The 22,538-nt window shown below is 43.9% G+C and overlaps 1 protein-coding gene across 1 annotated transcript in view; it reads right to left on the bottom strand.

The window, feature by feature from the left end:
* The window catches only part of BAIAP2L1 (BAR/IMD domain containing adaptor protein 2 like 1), a 97,594-nt gene extending 76,461 nt beyond the window's left edge, over positions 1–21,133 (bottom strand). The window contains exon 1 of the mRNA XM_007940936.2: positions 21,107–21,133. Within this exon, the coding sequence (XP_007939127.2) occupies positions 21,107–21,133 (27 nt within the window). The remainder of the gene's footprint in view (positions 1–21,106) is intronic.
* Positions 21,134–22,538: the final 1,405 nt, after the last annotated feature.

Genomic DNA, 22,538 nt, shown 5'->3' with positions numbered 1-22,538 from the left:
AATCCATCTCTACAGTGGCTCTTGGCCATTCATCTACTTATTTTAGTGGAAGCGCATGCATTTTTAATCCAGGAACAAACAGAGCAGCCGCTTTTCTGTTCTGTAGACTGTAAATTCTACAGCAGCAGGGGATATACTTAGGAACTGAACGGGCCTCACAATTTTGGGATGGTAGCAGTTAGGACAAAGGGCAGCACTGTGGCAAGGTTTGCTAAGACTGCTTTGTAACAGAGCCTAAAATTTAGGCAGCATTCCCAGTAGTGTGTTCATCACAACACATCCACTTTAGTAAGTTTGGCACTAAAGAAAAAAGTTTAAGATACCAAGTGTAAAAATCAAATGAATTATAAAAGGTACAAATAGGCCAAGAACCACCATTTTGTTATATGCAACAAAGCTTAGTATGTATTCTGCCAGTCAGGGCCTGGCAAGGAAGGTAATTTGCCAAACGAGGTTCAACCAAAATGAGTTTCACTTCTATTCCGAAAAGACGGGTAGTTATGGTTATAAAATAAATTCTAGGCTAATGGGCTGGCAGTATTCCTGTGCCAGCCATGCTGAGCCCCATCTGAAAGGGCTGGTTCTACCGCACAGCTCAGCACTGGAACATCCACAGTTTATTCCAAATGAAATGGTGATCAACAGGCCACTAGGAATCTGCCACCAGATTCATAACTGGGCCAATTTAGCTTGGGGGTTTCCCTGCCTCCTGCAGAGTTACAGATCATAATTTTAAAATGAATTACACAATCTTATGGTTTAACTTCCTTAACATTTAGACTTTTCCATTCATTTATGAAAAGTGATTCTATCAGTATAAACTATGGATTATAAAGCATAAATTAATACAATCGTGACTAGCCCGACAGCTGAACTGAGCAGATGGTGTGTTTCTAAGAATTGATCCCACCTTTTGCTTCTTTGTCCAGTTTTCTCTACATGACCAAGCACATTTCTTTGTATTTTAATGCTTTACCTTTCTCAGCTGAAAAATGTGGGTAATATTTACATTGGAGTAAGCTGTTAAAGTGAATTCAGAATCTCTAAGTAAACATGGAATTTGGAACCTAATTCAGGTAACATAAGGATCCTTTAAGTTTTATACATTTTATTCTATTCAGTCTCTTACACATTAAGATGACCATGTTACAAACGTTTAAATTAATCCAGGTGCATTCTCATTCCGTGTGAGAAGGGATCTTGTAAGGAGGGTTACCTAAGTAAGTATCCTCCTTTAAAAAAATAAAATAAAATAAAATGCTAGCACCTCACTCATTTACCCACTGTTTCATCTGACATGTGCTGAACACTGATGGGGTGTTACTAGGTTTCATGCTCTATGTCTATCCTCTGACCATTGTAATGATCCCATTCTAGAGAGGAGGACCCAGAGGCTTTGAGATGTTAAGTGATACAATCCATCTGGCAGCCAGCAGGTGGAGTGAGTCTCCCTGCTGACCTCTGCACTCACTGTCTCAGGCCTCAAGGCAAGAATTGAATTTTCAAGTAAGTTACTGCATGGAAGCACTGTCAGTGTGAGTAATGAAGAGGTCTCTACAGAATTTTCTTTTCTTCTTAGAGGCTTTTCTGTAACTTTATTCCTTATTTTTGAGGAATATTATTAACCTAACAGCATCACATAGGGATGAAAATATTTCCTTCCTGGGCAAACGTATTACTGACGCCCCCACCCCAAGAAGAGAACCCAGCCTCCTGATCTTCACCATCAAAGGGCCTCTCCAGAACCACCCACAGCCCCAACACAGGATTTAATAAAGGTGAACGCTGTCATTAGTTTCCATTGTTGAAAAAGAATTCAAACACTACAGAAGAAACTACAGGATCCGCACCCAAGTCAATGAGTCTCATCTCCTTTTTTTGATTCCCAGAGAGAACTGCTAATTAAGGTTGCTGTTAATTTTCTAACCTATACCTTATACTTTCACACGCATATACATTTTACCATGACTGATATGTGGTGGCGTAGGGCCTAAGGCATTTCACTGCTTACCAGAAGGCTGGAGGTTCAAACCCACCAGCCACTCCTCAGGAGGAAGACTGGGCAATCTACTTTCGTAGAGACACCGGCTCAGAAACCCAAGGAGGGATCACTGAGTCGGAACCGACTCGAGTTACATTAAAAAATACATCCTTATTTAAATAGTATCATGTAATACATTTCATTCTCACATCTGACTGTTTTATTCAACCTTATGCCTCTGAGACCTGTCCATGTTGATATATTTTACCGGGTTTATTACCGTTTAACTTCTACATGCTACCCCCATTGGGTCAGTTAGTTCTACATGTCATTTGTCTAGGCTCTAGTGCCCAGTTACTGAAGTAAACACTAATCTAGGTATTCCTGTGAAGATATTTCATAGATGTGCTCCACATCTAAATCAGTTGACTTTAAGGAAAGGAGACTATCCTAGACAATCTGAGTGGGCTTTATTCAGTCAGTTGAAAGGATTTAAGAGCAGAATTGAGGTTTCCCTTAAGTAGAAATTCCTCCTTTGTGGACTGTAGCATCAACTCCCTCCAGCCTGCCAGACTGCTCTACAAATTTCAGGCTTGTCAGCTCCTACAAGTGTGAGCCAAATGACTGAAATACCTCTCTTATTGGTTCTGTTTCTCTGGTACAACCCTGACTAATACACTTATGCATTTACTGGAACCCTGGTGGCACAGTTGTTCAATTTCTAGGCTGCTAACTAAAAGGTCGGTGGTTTAAACACACCAGCTGCTCCAGGAGAGAAAGACCTGGTGATCTGCTCTTGTAAAGATTGAACTCACTGCCAGCAAGTCAATTCTGACTCACTGCAACCCTACAGGACAGAGTAGAACTGTCTCATAGGGTTTCCAAAGCTGGAAATCTTCATGGATTTGCCTCATCTTTCTCCCACAGAACAGTTTGTAGATTCAAACCACCGATCTTTTGGTTAGCAGCCAAACACTTTAACCACTGCAGCACCAGAGCTTCTCCCGTAAAGATTACAGCCTTGGAAACTCTATGGGGGCAGATCTACTCTGTGCTACAGAGCTGCTATGAGTCAAAATAGACTTGCTGGCAAAGGCTTCATACATATACTGTATTTCATTCACCCATTCCTCTACTGAGTGGGCATTCAGATGGCTTGCAAAATTCCACCCATACCAATTATGCACACATCTCCTTGTACACAGATAAGAACCTACCCAGAACTAGATAACTGCTGGGCATGGGTATGTGATACATTTTTCCATTCTGTCAGATGGTGCCAAATTCTTTGGAGAAAGTGGCTGCAGCAATTTACAATCCCACAACCAGTTTATGAAAGTGCTACTTTGATAGCATCCTCACCAGCACTTGGTATAGTCAGACTTTTTCTCTTGTGAGCTTTAGAAATAAATGTGTCTATAATGAAAATATCCCGCATCGGAAGAAAAAAAAAAAATCAAACTCACTGCCATGGGGTCAGATCCGACTCATAGTGACCCCCTCCTTGGGTTTCCGAGGCAGTATCACTATGGAAGTAGATTGCCCAAGAGGATGCTATAATTTAATGGTTTCTCCTCAGTTCTCACGCTGTAGCAAAGATTAATGTCATCAGTGATTTTTGTCATAAAAATTGAGGAAGCACCAAAAACTGGGACACTTCCTGCAATCACTCTATAAATGCAACACAGGTTTGGGGCCTGGCCACCTCTCTGGCAGGTCACTGTACTCCGGGCGCACTTGGCTTCCAAGCTGCCCTCTGAACCCACTCCCACCACAAGGCTCTATGCTCACTTCTCCTGTTTCCATCCTACTGGGGGTCTCAGCTCCCTCTCAAAGACTCCGCCCTCTTCCTCCTCCTCTCCTGGACATAGCACCTCCAGCCTCCCTCTCTCGCTGGCCCTATTCCTTGCTGCTTCTGCTCCACCACCAGTTCTTATCACTTTCTCACATCATCTCACCTATCTGTTTACTCTTCTGTCTCTTGGTAGAAACTATAGGTAAACAAGGGCAGGGACTTTAGTTTATCCACCACCAAGAGCAGGGCCTGGAAGGGCTAATGTCCCACAGTGTCCTCGGCTGCGGCAGTTTTGTAATGGCATGTTTTTCACACTGGAAACGTACCTGTGCTCATGGATGAAGCAGCTGGGCGAGGTGGCTTCACCTCTGCCAGCTCATCTGAAAACATCACGGCAGACGCCATGGCCCAGTGGGCCAATTAGCCGCCAACATCAAGCATGAGCTAATGGGGTTACTGCCTAGACTTCATTAGCTCAAAGTAACAGTTCTCCAGCCCACGGTCACATGGCGGCAAGCCTCTGCTCTCTATCTACACAGTCCTGACAGGCTCCAGCATCCAAAACATCAGGGCTTTCCTGGGAACTCTGCTTCCCAACCCTGTGTCTGTCCAGGCTGCCATTAAGTTATCTTTTTAGTTTTAGACATTCATTTTATCTTGAAGAAAAGACCTTGTTGAAGTAGCCATCAGCTGGGGAACTGAAGGGATGAACAAAGCATGGCTGTCTGTACTGTGGAATATTGTCCGGCCACAGAGAGGGATGAAGAACTGACACAGGCTGCAACCTTGGCAAGCCCTGAAAGAACGCCGAGTGAAAGAAACGTCACAGAAGACCACAAGTCTTAGTATTCTACTTGCATGGAATGTCTAGAAAAGATAAACCTAGACACAAACAGTGGAGTTCCGGGTGCCAAAGGCTGGACATGGGAAAAGGGATGGTGGCAGACAGGACTGAGGGTCTTACTGGGACGACAGAAGTGTTATAAAATTAGATTGTGGAGTTCAGGTCTGGAACTGAACTTACTCCTGTGGCATAGACAGGCATATGGGGTGAACATTTACATCAGGTAGATACATTCCTTGGAGCAATCAATCCTGGGAGAACAGAAGGGCAGTGTTTACACAGGGAGATAGCTCAGAGGCGCAGGAGCACATGGGAGGGAAGGACACAGGGAAGAGGTAACTACAGGAAGGAAGTGCGAAGAGAGCTGTTACACTGTGGGAAATTGCAGTCAATGTCATGAGACAAATGCATATAAACTATTGTATGGAAAATGAATTTGCTCTGTAAGCTTTCACACAAATCACAATTAAAAAAAAAAAATTGGTTATGGTGATGGTTGCGCAACTCTGTAAATTTATTAGAAATCATTTAACCATACCAGTTAAATGAGTAAAACGGTATAAATCACACCTCAATACAGTTAATTAAAAAACAACAACAAAAGAAAAACAAATTAAAAAGTAACTCTCAACTCTTCTTCCATTCCAGGCTCCTAACAATTCAGGGAACCTAACTCCTCAGTGCTGGAGAAGACCTCAAAGTTGTGCGTGTTTGCGTCTCTGACAGGCATGCCGCGAAAGAGCTGATTTCCTGAGGTGCAGGCCATCCAGTGTCCTCTGTGATCACTGCTCCAGAATCCGCTGGAAAAGCCTACTGGTCTGCAAAACATTTATGTCCATTTAGCTGTTTGTAGGCACTTCCCTCTGTACGGTGAAAATCAATCTGACTCATTATTAGAAAAAGATCACCCAGCTATTCTGAGACAAATCTGCTAGATAGCAGTTGTCTTCACAGCTGTGACTGGGGAAGGAGTTTGGCAAACGTTTCTCAAGACAAAAATTTCTGCTGCGTTGTCTTCAGTCTTAAGTCTTCAGTGCAGAAAGAAAACCTCCCGTGAAACTTTCACTGCAAATCAAACATTATTTTGCCTCCATCCCTTCCCCTCATCCATAACCCATCTAAAGCTCTGGCTTAAAAAGACGTATTCCTGCAAAAGTGGTCCTTGAACGTGCAAAGGCCATGCTAGAAATGAGGCCGCAAGGCCTGTACACTCATGTGGCTCCATCCTGACGATTTTACCTGGAAAGCCACTATGGCAGCGGTCGGAGAAGCACAGGGCATCTTTTTGGACTTAGCTTCTCACAGAACATTCTGACAGTCCTGAGAGTACCTATCAGATCCTGAGCTCCCTAAGGCCCACGAGCTGTCAGAAGCAGTGATCAACTCCACCTTCCCTCTCCTGGACTCAGTTAGGCAGCAGGAATGGTTCTGAAGCTAAAGCACAAGTAAACAAGACAAAAAGGCCCCACCACACTGGTGGAAAATAAGAAGTGTGTTTTACAACTGCCCAAGCCTTTCTAGAAAGCTAATTCCCAGCGTGATCCACCGAGTAAATTAGTAAAAGAAGCTAAGTTCTCAACTGTTATTAAAACCATATCCTTTCTTCACAGGCAATCCAAGCTCATGACCATCTGAGACAGTAAAATAGAAAAGTAATGGTCTGAACCCAGCTAGGGAATAGAAAATTTCACTGCATCTGTCTATGGGTGGAATCCCTTGAAACCACTTTTCCTTCAGTTCAAATTCAGACAGTTACACTGGCTTCAAGGTGCTGCAGGTGCTATCGTTGTAGAGCAGCGCCAAGAAAGGTTTCAGGGGCTGAGCGCGGGCGTCGCCAGCCTCAGCGATTAGTAAGCCTCAGGGATCAGGCATCAGGACAGTGTCTGGCCCACGCTGGTCTCCACCAGGAAGGTGGGATCCCACCTCACAACTCAAGCAACTCCTAGACTTGACTTCAACAAAGGGAGGAATACCTACAACTGAAGTGAAACCACTTCGTGAAATTCCAACTGTGATAAAACAGCAGGACATATTTTTGCTTGGTTGGTATGGATGTGTGTTGGTATCTGAAAAAGTGGGAAACCATGTTTTCCATTCTACGCTACAGTAGCAAGACAATTTCTACAAAATGTGACATTAGAAGAAATTTAACGAGAATCTGAAAATGTGCCTCCTTTCTGGTATTTTCCTCTTGTGGGGTGTGTGTGTGACAGAGAGAGACAGAGAGAGAGACTGAGAGAGGAAAAATTGTGGCAAGCACTAGCTGACCTATGCACTTATGTTTCATTCCACTAACTCTGTAAAATCCTTTTCACATCTGGACTCTTGACATGACATAAACCACACATTTGTTCAACCTTGAGTATATGCCTACATCATGGCAGGTCCTCTGCTGGGCTTAAGGAACAAAAAGATGAACGAAAAGGGCTCCAGCCCTTGAAAACTCAAGGTCGATTCAGGAAGCAGTCCTGGTCGAGCACAGCAGCAGTATAGGTTGATTGCGTGAAAAGGAGAAACTGAAACATCTGTGGTGTTACCTGAGTGACACTCAAAAACAACCACTGAGAAATGGCTGTTTTAAGGAAACAGTAACTAACTCACTACTGGGCTTTAAACAGCTGTCACCATATGCACTCTGGAGGCCTGGAGACCACTAGACCATCTGATGAAGCGTTCTTGCTCGTCTACTTAATTGTTTTTAAAAGGTGTCATGGAATAAAAACGAAGGAACAAATTCACAGGGAAGTGTCTCATGCACTTTCAAAAATCCCAGACTACTGAACAGGTAATAGGAACTTCTCAAGGTCAAAGTATAATGATTTCACACAGTAAGTAGCATTCTTCTTTCCCCCACTAGTTCTTCCCAAAAGGCCACTCACCCTTCTAACAGCACCTGGAATGATCCCAATGAACCTCTTTCAATCAGACCCTGTAAGACACGTCACTCTGTTTTGCATGAAAACCACAGCATTGAAGTAAGAGTGATCCCCGAGATTCTCCTGTGTTTTCTGCTGCCACATGTCAAAGCATTTCTGGCACTTCTACTAGATTTCAGACTCGTCATCACTTTGGCTTTAAGTCTCTCACTTTCGAGTTTTTGTGGCCAGAGATGGCTTGGTCTGGTAACAGGGATTGGTGTCTGACAGGCACATGAAAGTCACCAGGGTTGTCTCTCGTCTCCTGCACCGTGTTCCACTCTCCCCTCCAGACAGACACTTCCCTCCTTCTCACTGCCAACAGGTCCCTCTGCTGTGAACATGAGAAAGAAGCACATGGGGGGAGGAGAGAGCTGGCAGTTGGATCTGTCACCTTAAGGCCATCTCCCACGTGGTCACCCCAAACCATGTGTTCTAATCATCTGAACTTCTCTCCCAATTTACTTCTTTGAAAATAATTTTTTGCTGTTGTTGCAAATATATACACAGCAGAACATACACTAATTCAACCATTTCTACATGTACAATTCAGTGACATGGGCTGCATTCTTCAAGTTGTACAACCATTTCTCACTCTCCTTCTCTGAACTGTTGCCCCTCCTTTAACATAAACTCACTGCCCCCTACGCTTCCTATCTACCCTTTCAACTTGCTGTTTCTTGTCAATGTGATCGCATGCAGATAGCTCTGTGAAAGAAAAGCACAGACTTAACTAATTAAGTTAAATTATGCTTTGGTTCTGGAGCTCTGGTAGCATAGTGCCTAAGGCACTTGACTGCTAACCAGAAGGCTGGCAGCAGCCACTCCTCGGAGGAAGGTTGGGCAATCTACTTCCATAGGGGTATCGCCTCGGAAACCCCGACTTGACAGCACATAACAACAACATGCTTTGGTTTAAAGAAGAATTCAGGGTAATATTTTTGTTTTAAGGTTTAAAGATCATCTCAGGGCAACAGATTCAGGGGTTCATCCAACCTCCATGGCTTCAGAAAGTCAGGATTCCAAAGAACTTTAAATTCTGTTTCATGCTCCCCCTCTTGCAGGGTTCGTCTAAGGAATCTTTGATCAAAAATATTCAATAATGGTAGCTAGGCACTATCCAGTTCTTCTGGTCTAATGGGAAAGGAAAGAGTCGTTCATGGAGGCAGTTATTCATCAAGTTTCCTCCTCCTATTCCTGACTCTCCTCCTTCCTGCTTAGACAGGTTCCTCTTACTGTTTTGTACTTTTTGTTGACCTTGGGTGTATATACAGCTATACCTTGAAAGGGATCAGCTGCTTATAACATCAGGAATATGACTTTTAAAAGACTGTTGTAATTAACAGGGTATGCACAGGGAGACAGCTCAAGGGACAAGAGTGGGTGGGAGGGAAGGACACAAGGAGGAGGTAGCTATGGGAGAGGGGAAGGGGGAAGAGAGCTGTTACACTGTGGAAAATTGCAGTCAATGTCATGAGACAGAATGTGTATGAACTGCTGTATGGAAAATGAATTTGCTCTGTCAACTTTCACCCAAATCACAATAAAAATTTTTTTTAACAAAAGATTGCTGTAAGTGAGGGCAATGTATTTTTGTTTTGTTTTGTTCCATTTTAATAAAGCAGCAAACAGGAAAAAAAAGATTGTTGTAAGCACAGTAACTTCAGTATGTTCAATTTTGCTCAATGATTTTTCTGTTGCATTTGTAGCTTCTGGTTAGTAAATGTTAAAAACAGGTAGAAAATGGCAAACTTTTGCTTAGTTTTTAAAATATATCACACACTGAAATTTAATATATACATTGATTTCTGCTTCTTTTAGTTTACACATTATGAAAAGTAATCCATTCGTATAAAAACAAATAAACATTCGGGAAGATAGGTTAGAAGCAAGGAGTTTCCCTCCCTGACCCCAGAATTAACCACTGCTGTACTGATACTTCTAGTGAAGGAATTTCTATGTTTAGGGACTTCTCAATCCCCATGTTGTGTTGTTGTTGTTGTTTGTCATCGAGTAGGACCCGACTCATAGCAACCCCTCCTTGGGTTTCCAAGGCAGTATCACTTTGGAAGTAGACTGCCCAATCTTCCTTCTGAGGAGTGGCTGGTGGGTTTGAACCTCCAGCCTCTGGTTAGCAGTCAAGAGCTTTAGGCACTGTGCTACCAGAGCTCCTCTCAATCCCCTTATTACCATATAAACAAAAACAATTTAAGCAGCAAACCCCAAGGCATCCTTACCTACCTGCTGTTCTAAGACACAGGGGCACCAAGAGGTTCCCGGCCGTCAGTTACATCTCTGAGCCCTGTTCAACCTTTTTGCTCTCTGGACTGGAAACACTCTAATAATATTTTTCATTTATTTATTTACTTATAAATTTTGTTTATGTTATTAAGAATATACACAGCAGACATATCCCAATTCAACAATTTCTACATGTACAATTTAGTGACAGATTCCACTCTGAGTACAACCATCTGCACCCTCCTTTTCTGAGTTGTTCCTCATTAACATAAACCCACTGCCCCCTAAGGTTCCTATCTTGCAAGTAGCTGTTGTCAATTTGATCCCATATTGTTCTTAAAAGAAAGAGCGTAATGCTCAAGGCAGACTTTTTTTTTTTTTTAAATTGCTTGTTGGTGCTGTTAGGTATAGTCAAGTTGTTTCTGACTCATAGCAACCCTATGCACAGCAGAACGAAACACTGCCCAGTCCTGCACCAGCTCCATGATCCTTGCTATATTTGAGCCCATCGCTGCTGCTGCCACCTGTCAATCCATCTCGCTGCGGCCCTTCCCTTCTTTCATCAACCCTCCACCTTACCAAGCATGACATCCTTCTCCAGGGAATGAGCCCTTCTGGTAACATGACCAAAGCATGTGAGACAAAGTATGGCCATTCTCGCCTCCAAGGAGCATTCTGGCTGCACTTCCTCCAGGATAGATTCATTAATTCTTTTAGCAGTCCACAGTACTTTCAGCACTCTTCGCCAACACCACAACTCAAAAGCATCAATTCTTCAGTCTTCCTTATTCATTGTCCAGCTCTCCCATGCATATGAGGTGACTGAAGACCATGGTTTGTGCCAGACGCACCTTAGTCCTGAAGGAGACATCTTTGCTCTTCAGCACTTGAAAGAGGTCCTTTGCAGCCAATTTTCCCAGTGTTATATGTCGTCTGATGTCCTGACTGCTGCTTCGAATGGCATCAATTGTAGAATCAAGCAATGTGAAGTCTTTGACAATTTCAATATTTCCTTCATTTATTGTGATGCTGCTGATAGGTCCAGTTGTGATAATTTTTGTTTTCTTTATACTGAGGTGTAATCCATACTGCAGACTGTATTCTTAAATCTTCATCAGTAAGTGCTTCAAGTCATCCTCACTTTCAGCAAGCAAAGTTGTGTCGTCAGCATATCACAGGTTGTTAATGACGCTTCCTCTAATCCTGATATCACATACTTCTTCATATAGTCCAGCTTCTCGGATTATTTGCTCAGCATACAGACTGAATAAGTACAATGATTGGATACAACCCTGACACACTCCCTTCTTGATTTTAAACCATGCAGTGTCCCCTTGTTCTGTTCAAACGACAGCCTCCTGGTCTATGTACAGGTTCCTCATGAGTACAATTAAAATGACTTCAGGGCATATTTTTGGTTTGAGGTTTAAAGATTATCTCAAGGAAATCATTTCAGGGGTTCATCCACCTTATATAGCTCTAGAGTCCAGAGTTCATAAGAATTTAAAATTGTGTTCTGCATTTTCCCCCTTTTGATCAAGATTCTACTATGGAATATTTGATCAAAATGTTCAGTAATGGTAGCTGAGCACCATCCAGTTCTTCTGGTCTCATGACAAAGGAGGCAGTTAGAAAGCAATTAACCACACATTCCATATCTTCCTCTAATTCCCAACTTTCCTTCCTCCTCTGTTGCTCCAAGTGAATAGAGACTAATTGTTCTGTGGATGGTTTTATTCACTTATTTTTGAAAGGAAAAACCAGTAACGTTTTAATCTCATTTACACATGCCTCACCTTCATCCACAAAGATTTGAGGCAGTTGTTACAATCAGAACAGTCAAAAAAATAATGTTAAGACAAAAAGACTCAAGGCCAGGAAAACATACAAAGAAGTATTAAAATCTAGGCTAAGGAAAGAAGTAAACGTATACAGGGCAGAAGGGTCAGAGAGCTGTAATTACTCTACTCTCCCATCCCAAAGTAAAGTTTATGGGGGAAATTACACCTAATGTAAGGTATGAAATCTCATGTTCTCCTGGCCAATGTCCACAAGCTGTACTTACCTTACAGGTATATAACAAGCTTTACCACTGTTTAAAAAAAAAAGAAAAAAGAAAAAGAAAAACACAGAACCCTCTAAGTTATGAAAAAAAGAAGCAGTTTTAAAAGCTCTCCTTCCTTGGCTGGGGCTCAGGGAAAGATGCCCTGTTACACAGTGCAGAGTTATGCATAATCTGGTATACTTTCTAGAAGGCATTTTGCAATGTGTAGGAAATGTGCTTTAAAATGTCCCTACCCTTTGACCCACAACTCTCTTCTGGGAATTTAGCTTAAGGAAAACATCAGGGATGTGTGCAAAGATGTACCTACAGTAATGTGCACTGCAGTACTTCAGAAGGAAAGCACAGGAAGCAATCATAATGCCCAAGGGGGGACTTGGTCAATAAACGATGGCACAAAACAGAGTCCTGTAGGTCACTGAAACAAGAAGGCACAGAACATGGACTGGCATGGGGAGAGGTACTGAAGAAACAATGGGAAGAGAGGCACCAAGAGTTAACACGGTTACCTCTGCGTTATGAGATTCTGGGCTACTTTTATGTTCAATGTAATTTTTCATAGAAAATTTTCTGCTAACAGAGAAAAATGTAGTTTAAAAAGTCCTTGAGTTTAAAATCAAAACATACACACACACAAATAACACAGGAGCAGCTGTGGGAGATGCTGAGAAGTATCATTTTAGAGACCTGTTCTCAAGTGCTAACAATCTAACTGCAGAGAAGACCCAAATTGAAAATAACATTTCCTATAAACCAAACCCACTGCCACTGATTCGGTTCCAACTCACAGTGACCCTGCAGGGCCTAGTAGAATTGCCCCATAGGGTTTCCAAGGCTGTCAAATTTATGGAAGCAGATTGCCTGTTTCTCAACATTTCCTTTAGAAGGAACTAAAGTCTTAAAAACTCTTAATTAAACAGTTCCCTGACTGAAGTTCTTTTTGAAAACTAGTCTCTTATGTCTGTGACAGTAAAGCAAGTAGATTTTCTAAGAGAAGTCCTATAAAAAAGGGAGAGCATTCTGATTAATACTCAACTCACAATAAAATTCAACCAACCTGAACCCCACTCCAGTTTGTATAAGTAGGCTCCACCAGCATCCCTTACACACTAAAACTGTTTGATGTGTCGGGTTATGAAAGTCGTTGAGTCAAATAAACTGAAGTTTGTGTTTTACTCTAGTGAATATCACAACTGCTCGGCGGCTTTCAGCCCCATGTTCCCTAGTCCTAGTCAATCTTCTGACATTAAGGAGCTCTAGTGGCACAGTGGTTAAGTGCTCAGCTGCAAACCTAAAGGTCAGCAGTTGAAACCCACCAGCTGCCCAGTGGGAGAAAGATGTGGCAGTTTGTTTCCATATGACTACAGCCTTGGAAGCCCTATGGGGCGGTTCTACTTTATTCTATAGGAGATTGCTGTCAGAACTGACTCAACAGCAATGGGTTTAGGGGTCCCCAAAGGGGTAACAGGCAGGGCTCCTGCTGAGGTTGCAGATGTTCACACTGTATCATATTACATTTAAAAAATTTTCTTTGTACACACCCACCAGGATATGAAAAGGATGGAAAACACTAACTGGATAGGTTAGGGGGAGAAATAAATTATTAGTGGTTATGAGGGGGGCTTTTATTTGCAGGGCATTGAGTTTATGCTAATAGTGGTGGAATATTTTGGAAAAGGATAGCAACAATAGTGGTACAACATGAAAAATATCACCAATGTCCCTGAGATATAAATGGGGAAGTTATTATGTTGGTGAATGTCTTGTTGTGTTTTCACAATAAAAGTAAAAGAAGGAAAAAAAAAAAAAAAAGCAAACACCAACTGCAGGTCAGGATATAGGACAGCTGGAACTCTCGTACACTGGTAGGAATGTTAACAGACACAACTGCCTTGGAAAACTGCTTGGCAGTTCCCACCAAAGCTAAATACCGAATACCTTGCAACCCAGCAAATCCACTCCTACGTAGTCACCCATCAGACATGACTGGAATGCCCAAGGCAGCACTATTTGTAACATCCTGGAGTAGTCTGGAAGCAATCTAAATGTCCATCAAAAGAACCAATAAACTTTAATATATACACACTATGGAAGACTACACAGCAATGAGATCAAAATACCTACAACTCTTCCACCAACGTGGATGAATCTGACAAATACATTGAGAGACAGAAGGCAGACTCTTAGAAGTGCACACTATTATGACTCCACTTACAGAAAGTACAAAACAGGTAAAACTAATGGGTGCTATTGGAAGTTAAGAGTGTGGTTATCCTTGAGGGTGTGTGTGTGTGTGTGTGTGTGTGTGTGTGTGTGTAGTGACTGCAGTGGGGCTTCAGGGGTCCTGGTCATGGCTTCTTGATTTGGGTGCTGGTTAGAGATGTGTTTGGTCTGTGTGATAAAATGGGCCACATTTATATGGCCTTTCTTGCTATGTTCTTGTTAACTCCTACCAACACAATGGGTGAGAGTATGCAAATAAGGCGATTGTGACTCACCAAGGGGACTGGACAGCTTGCTGCTAATGCAAATAAGGTGTATGGAATCCTAATGAGATTAGTCAGATTTTGTCGTCGTCCCCCCGACTCTGCCTAAAATGAAACACCTGGAGGTGGACAGAGGGAACCTGACTACCACCAAGAAGAAACGGGAGCAGACTGCACCACCCTTTGGGCCCAGGGTCCCTGCTCTGGGCAACTCCTAGACCCAGGAGACAGAAAGCCGTAACACCAGACACAGGGATAGATGACAAGCAGCAGCAGAACCAGGGGACTGGAAGGAGATACCATGGAAGGCCCGAGGGAGAGAGCTGAGTGCCATCAAACAGGCTTGTTGGCAGAGGGGGGTGCCTCCAGGCACTTGATGGAGTTAGGCTCACTGACCCATGGAGCAAGGAAGCTGAGTGTCTTCAACTTACTGACAGAGCAGGGTGCCTCTGGGCAATTAACTGGAAGAACTAAAGAGCTTTGTAACACATGCCTAAGCTGACCTGTCCAAGAGGCCTGAGGGCCTAAGAAGCTAATGGCCAAAGAGAGGTCAGCCTATGGGCATGGCTAAGAGACTGTCCTGATTGAAGAACTGTATTCTGAGTCATTTCTAGTCCTGAATTATAACCTATTACCTTCCCAATAAACCCCATAATTGTTAAGTATTGTCCGTGTGGCCACTACAGCGAATTACTGAACCCAGCAAAGAAGCAGAGTGCCATGGGAGGGACTGCTAGGCTGAGGACAGGTGAAAAGGCTGGAGAGAGGAGGCATGTCTGACATCTGCGTCATAGGAATCAGCCTCGGGCTGATGCTAACTCTCTCTCCCCCTTGTCAAGCGAGAGGTCAGATGCCTGTGCCACACCCTTTATATTGCCTATGACAACCTAGTGAGCTGTAAGAGCTCTGGTAGCATAGTGCCTAAGGCACTTGACTACTAACCAGAAGGCTGGTGGTTCAAACCCACCAGCCACTCCTCGAAAGGAAGATGTGGCAATCTACTTCCGTGTAGTGATACTGCCTCGGAAACCCAAGGAGGGGTCGCTATGAGTCGGGCCCGACCTGACAGCACTTAACAACAACAACATCACACATAAGCAAAGTTTTCTGTATGTATACTGTAGTTCAATACAACGTTTTAAAAATAAGTAAGTAAAAGACAAATATATTTGCATGTTTCAACAGATCATTTATCTGCAGGTCAAATTATGCAGCTTTTATAAATGCCAGTTTTCAAATGCAGAACAAATTGCTAAAGAAATGTTGGGCAAGTGTATTGATATGTTCTGTAAGAATTCCCAGGTGTACAGTAGAGCTGACAAGGGGCAAGGTTGTAGTCACTTCTTGGCCACAGCCAGCTACCCAGAAGGATCAAGTAGTTGAACCTGTGGGCTCAGGACCATGGTCACAGCAGACATCAAGCTCAATTGGTATAACATACTACACAAAAACATTGTTCCACAGGCTACTCTGGCGACTGGGATCTTAAAAGCTTGTAAGCGGCCATCTAGATTCAATGATGGGTCTCTCCTCATCTGGAGCAAAGAAGAATGAAGATGGGTCTCTCCTCATCCAGAGCAAAGAAGAATGAAGAAAACGAAAGATGCATGAGACCAATTAGCCCAAGGGACTGGTACACCATGCGATCCTCAGACTATATAACCATGAGATCAGAAGAAATTGATGGTGCCCAGCCACCACTGTCAACCACTCAAGAGTGGTATCTATGTAGGAGATACTGGATAGAATGGGAGAACAATGTGGAACAAAACTCAAAATCATTTAAAAAAAAAAAAAAAAAGGCACCAGGTTTGCTGGTCTGATAGAGCCTAGGGGAATCCCTGACACTATGGCCCCTAGCTGCCCTTCAGGTCTGGAATTGAACCCACTCCTGTGGCTTCCAGCCAAACAAAGGACAGGCATATGAGCTGAACATTCACATTAGGTAGATAAACTCCTTGGAGAGATCAATCATGGGAGAATAGAAGGGCTGTGTATGCCCTGCTGGGGAGCAGGAGTGTATGGGAGGCAAGGACACAGGGAAGAGGTAACTATGGGAAGGAAGTGGGAAGAGAGCTATTGCATTGTGGAAGATTGCAGTCAATGTCATGAGACAAAATGTAAGTGAACTACTATATGGAAGATGAATTTGCTCTGTAAACTTTCACTCAAATCACAATAAAATTAAAAAAAAGAAAAGAAAAACATGGGGGAAACAAAGATCTAATTGGTTGCAATTCTAAGCACATTTGGTTTCCCTTGAAGGGCTGCATGTGGCTCATTACATGAAAAATGCATACTGTGCCCCCAGAATTAGTGCCCAAATGGAAATAACGTCACAAATAAAAACTCAAAAGCAACCTGACACTCTTAAATGGTGTCATTTGTCGAAGGGGTCCCAGCTTCCCAGGCTTCATGATAAGAGGTTGCTTGTCTGCCCAGCAGTAACTTTATCAGAGTTCTCAACCCTCTTTCCAACCAAGAAAAAATATTTCTGACACAAAGACACACCTATCGTTTGGTTTTGTATTTCCATTTTACCAAACACGAAGCTAAAATACTGGGCTGTTCAGTTTAATATTCAATACCTGGCAATGCTTTCAGCTGCTACCTGGCACCTGCCTCTCACTGTCCCTCTTTTTAGTCATCATGGAGGCAGGAGCAGGTTGTCTGGACTTCCACAAACCCCTTTTTATCTGCAGCATGCCCAAAGAAAGTCTCTTTATGGGGAAAGATTAAGATATTAAATAGTGCACACAGCTAGCGCAACAAATATCCCTGATTGAGGGTCTTACAAAGGCAGCTTATTTGTCTAAAGTGAACTTATACATGCAGTACACACTGGAAACAAATCAGCTAGGGGTCTTAACTTACACACCCCAGTTAAACCCAAGTCGAGAAAATAGAAAACTATCAATAAAAACAAATGAACAAATAAAACCTTGTACACAAGCCTAGATTGTTTGCTTTACCCCAGTAAGAGAACAAACAGAACCTCGTTTCCTTATGCAAAAAGGGTTTGTTCCAAGCACACCAATGGGTATAATGGTGTGGAAAACAATAGGGAGAATGGTCGCACCACTTGAAGAATGTAATCATTGTCACTGAATCATACACCTAGAAATGGCTGACATGACATGTTTTGTCATGTATATAATCACCACCAAGGAGCTCTGGTAGCATAGTGGTTAAGGTATTTGGCTGCGAACCAAAAGGTTGGTGATTCAAATCCACTAGGCCCTCTCTGGTAGAAAGATGAGGCAGTGAACTTCCGTAAAGACTGACAGCCCAGGAAGCCCTGTGGGCAGTTCTACTGTCCTCTAGGTGCTGTGAGTCAGCGTTGAGTCCAGGCAGTGGATGGTGGGTACTTTCATCACAATAAGAAACGAGTAATAAATTTTTAAAAACCCTTATCAATGATGAATTAACAGAATATAAGATGACAGAATGTTTTTGATGATATCTTAGATCACTAGATTATGAAAAAGTGTCTGGTATGTGCATTTTCTGGCCACTAGAAACTAAATTATACAAAATGGAATGTGGCAGGTGGCACACAGATGCCGGTGACTTATAGTCTGTGGGCCTCAGTTTCTCCATCTAAAAATGAGAATCAAACAAGCAAAAAATCTACATCCAACTCATAGGGCTACTGAACACTTAGAATGAAACACTCTATGGGGAGTATCAAGGGAGGAGAGAGGGGGAGCCTGACATAGGATCCAAAACCAAACCTACTCACAGCACCCTTACAGGACAGAGTAGAACAACCCCCATAGGATTTCCAAGGTTGTAAACCTGACAGAAGTAGACTGCCACATCTTTCTCCCATGGAATGGTTAGTAGGTTTCAACCACTGATCTTTCGGTTCACAGCTGAGTGCTTTAACACTACACAACCAGGGCTCTTTTGGCACATGATAGGTGCTTAATAAATGTTCATTCATTGAAGAAATACTGCATACCTACTACATACTAGCTGTGCTTTGCCCCTTGTGGAGTTCATATGCTAACCGGGTTGGGAAAAAAAATAAGCATAATAAATACATCATACAGTCTATCTGAACTGATATGAGGAGAAGCTCAAGTGTCATAAGGTGGTTTGGGAGATGGGTGGAACTGTCTAAGTAAGCCTCATTGAGAAGGTGGCATTCAAACAAGGACTTTTTTTGTGTGATTTGGATGACAGTTTACAGAGCCAATTCATTTTCCATACAGCAGCCCATACACATTTAAACAAAGACCTTTATGTCCCCATTTCCCCTCTCCCTTTTAAGTGTCATCATCCCCCTTGTCACTGCCACAAGATTAATGTAGTGATGCCGTCCCTGAATGCCACCGTGCTTGCCCCTCAACTTCTCAACTTCCTAAGACTTCAACACTTCTAACTTCTAGGAAGGCTGCGGTGACTCTTAATTAAAGGTTTTTTTGAACTTTTATTTCTTCCTGGTGCCACTAAAGCATGTACTCATCAGAAAACCATGCAAAACCACAAGCAAGCTTTTGAGGGCAAATCGTGGGCGGACAACGAAAGTGTGGGGCAGGGGGTGGGCCTCTGGCTGAACTCTAATTAGCAACAGTAACACTGCTTGACAGTTTGGGGCTTATTACTTTGTCATTTATTTGTAAGTTGTAAAATGCAAATCCTCCTGGTAAGACTTAGCATGGATCTCTAGTAATCATTTGTCTAAGTATATATTATATATATTTTAGAAAACTTGGCAAATGGGTAAATATGTACTTAAGGATATCTGATACTGCATACGGAGGAGCGTACTACTCTATATCCTCCCCCATTTTCTCTAAACAATTTTTTTTATTTCAAAATTGGAGAGTCTGAGTATTCAAAAAGAAAATCTAAATTCCATACTAAAAACCAAAAAACCCAAACTCACTGCCATCAAGTCAGATCCAACACAACCCTCCTTGGGTTTCCAAGGCAATATCTCTACAGAGTAGATTGTCCAGTCTTCCTTCTGAGGAGTGGCTGGTGGGTTTGAACTGCCAGCCTTCTGGTTAGCAGTCAAATGCCTGAGGCACTACGCCAGGTACCTTTTATAAACACAACTGGTTAGGTTGTGTTTCTGTTAGTAAAATATTGTAGACGGCCAGGAAATCTCTTTAAAAGAACTAGATTAATCAACACTGCCAACAGATTTTTGCCATATTAAGCTTAAACTGTGTCCAGCTTTTGCTCGTTGGGGATGGGGTGGGGTGGGGAGAATTGGAATGAGATGGTGATGGAAGGATTTCAGGTGTCCAATCAGAGGCGTGAATGTAAAATCTCATTGGGCATTTCCATCACAGACACAGCCTGAACTGTAGCCTTAACTTCATTTTATAGAGACATACACTTGTCTGGCACTGTAAATTCTCTGTCACCTTGACACCAAAAAATGTGATCCCAAAACATTGATGAGGAAATGGTGAGCAAAGACAACTACTTGGTTTCAGTCAACAACCAGTAAGCTTTTGGTCTGTTGGAAAACACCTGGGAAGCAATAAAGACCTGCTCTGACCTTGAGTGTCTTATATGATCTTTCAAAAAATGATAATGACTTATACTGCTTTGTGTCTATAAATACACTGCAAATGGTGATATCCACGGTTTTTTTCCTCCTGTCCCAGTTCTTTGGGTAATATGACACGCCAAAATGGTTAGCAGTTGTGACACTGTAATTCACTTACAGGCAGCCCCTCTACCAAGTCATCCCTCAAGTCAGAAAGTAGCAGAAGCAGCAAAGAATATCTTTGCTCCTGAGCATCTAATCACTTTGTGGGTCTTAATCTGATGCCTCATCTAAGATTGAGAAGATACAATATGCCTGTGTCCTTGGAAAGGAAGTCTAGTGGCACAGTGGTTAAATGTTCAGCTGCTAACAAAAAGGTCTGCGATTCCAACCCACCACCAGAGAAAAGACCTGGCCAATCTACTCCCAGATTACAGCCTGGGGCAGTTCTACCCTGTCCTAGAGGGTCACCAGGAGTTGAATTAGATTTATGGTTTGTTTTGGTTTATATTCTTGGAGGCAGAGGGAATGGAACTGCTGGCTTCTGAGTTTTTGTACCCCAGCTGAAGTTTAGACTCCGCCTCAAGCTGCAATCTCTGCATTCCTCAAATGCATGGTTTTCCTTAACTGGCTCACATTCATCAGGGTAGCTACTACTCTTCAAGTAGAAGGGTGTTTTATTTACATATGTTGTCAGCAACCCACAGCTTTTACCCCACCACCTTCAGGATCATTTACATATTAACAATCTCAATATAAATGTAGATTTGACAAGTCAAATTCCTTGAATTTTTAAAAACTGTCCTCTGTTAAAGAAACATATGGATAAAGGAATAGTTTTTGGTCACAATTGTTTAGCCCAAAAACGCTATGTCAACCATTTTGCTGGTGTCTACTATATATTCCAATATAGTATAATTCATGCTTCTGTAACCACTTTGTATTCAATTGAAAGGAATCGATAATCTTTTGGATTTGAAAGGAGACTATGAAATAGATCCCTTTTTTTTTTTTTTTTTTCTAATCTAACAAAAGTCAATACAGTCCTCTGATTTCAGGAACTCAATCCGACTTTGCAAACCCAGAACTTAAATTTTAGAGTTTGTTTTTGGGATAAAACATAAAATGACCCAATCTGTGGGCCTTAAAAATGGCTACAAATGAATTTAGAGAACTTTCAAGTCTCAGGGGTTGTTTTGTATTCTATTAATAGCACATGATTAAACACATATCTAATTTCAACTGGAATTCATTTATAAGCACTTAAACTTACTAAACCGGCCACTAATCCTAAATCCATGTCTGTTTCTGGAAAAATCTTCTCATAATAAAGGCAAGTTCCGAGACTGAGGATCGACGCATTCCTTAAGGTGAGGTCAATTTTATAAACACCTCGGGTGCTCTTGGGCTCAAATAACTCCACGAAATAAACGATGTATAAAAGCCAAGTTCAACTTAGAGCCGGCGAGAAGCGGGCTCCAAGCGCAGGAGTTTGCAGCCTCGCTACCTCTGGAAAAACCCCGGCGCCCGAGCGCCGCGGCCGCGGCGGCGGCTCGCGAGGAGCACGGCTCACCTGGCGTCCCTGATTACCTGGGAGTTTCTCCCCTACATTCCTGGCCGCATTATTTTCTCGGCAGAAACTCGAGCCTGCCGTGTTGGCCTCCGAGAGCGCGACCCCTACAGCCCCGCCAGCGCAGCCACGGGTCAAGGAGCGGTCGGAGAAGGGGGCGCCCAGGGACCGACCCCAACGCCGCCGGGTGGGGAGCTTGGAGACCGGAGGGCGGCGCCGGGACGCGCGGGGGAGGGGAGGCGTGCCCACGTAAAGTCCCCTCCTGTCCCCGAAGGTGTAACATCCCGACCTTCTAAGGTGCCGGCGGGGCCTCCCCGCCCCAGATTCTAGAACCCTGAACCCGCTGCCTCCACTATCCCGGCTTCCCCGGCCCTTGAACACCGAACCCAGCGCCCCCTCAGTCCCGGAGGCTTCCCGGCCCTCGAACCCCGAACCCAGCGTCCCCTCAGTCCCGGGGCCTCCCCGGCGTCTGCTTACCCGGTAGGTGCTCTCGGTGAGCCGGCTCACCTCCTCGGGCCCCCGCGACATGGCTGCAGCCGCCGGGCCGGCGAGCGCGGGAGGACGCGGCGGAGCCTCGTGGCCGTTCGACTCTGGCGGCAGGAGCGCCGGGGCGCGGCTGAGGGACCCTCGAGGATGGGCTGCTGCCACAGCCGACGGCCGGAGACTGCTCGTGTGCGCTGCCGCCACGGCCAAAATATCAAAACTTGCTGCTGCGCCGCCGCCGCCACCGCGGTCCGTGAGGAGCTGAGGAGAAGCTGCCTGACGCGGCCAGGCGGGTGGGGCGGCCCCACCTGAGGCGGGCTGCGGGCCCAGTGGGCGGGGCTGATGGTGGGCGTGGCCGCGGGCCGGCCCCCACCTGAGGAAGCTGTGGGCCCGAGCTGAGGTGGGCGGGAGGAGGAAGAACGGGCTAGGATGGGCGGGGCCGGGACAGTCGGCGGGGCGGGCCCACCTGTGGAGGGCGGAGAGGCCACCCTCAAGGCAGCAAGAGCCGACCAGGGTGGGCGGGGCGAAGGCCTGCCGGGCCAGGTGGGCGGGGCGGCCAGAAGACGCCGTCCCTTGGCCCATGGTCTTGAGACCCACCCCTCCTTCCCAGCGCTGCCAAGACCCCACCCCGGAGGGCAGAGCATTAACAGAG

Source organism: Orycteropus afer, unplaced genomic scaffold (assembly GCF_000298275.1).
Source record: "Orycteropus afer afer isolate SDZICR_OR568_19922 unplaced genomic scaffold, OryAfe1.0 scaffold00006, whole genome shotgun sequence".
Classification (NCBI taxonomy): Eukaryota; Metazoa; Chordata; class Mammalia; order Tubulidentata; family Orycteropodidae; genus Orycteropus; species Orycteropus afer.
Note: the sequence above shows the minus strand (reverse complement) of the source record. Positions and strands in the feature narration are given on the sequence as shown.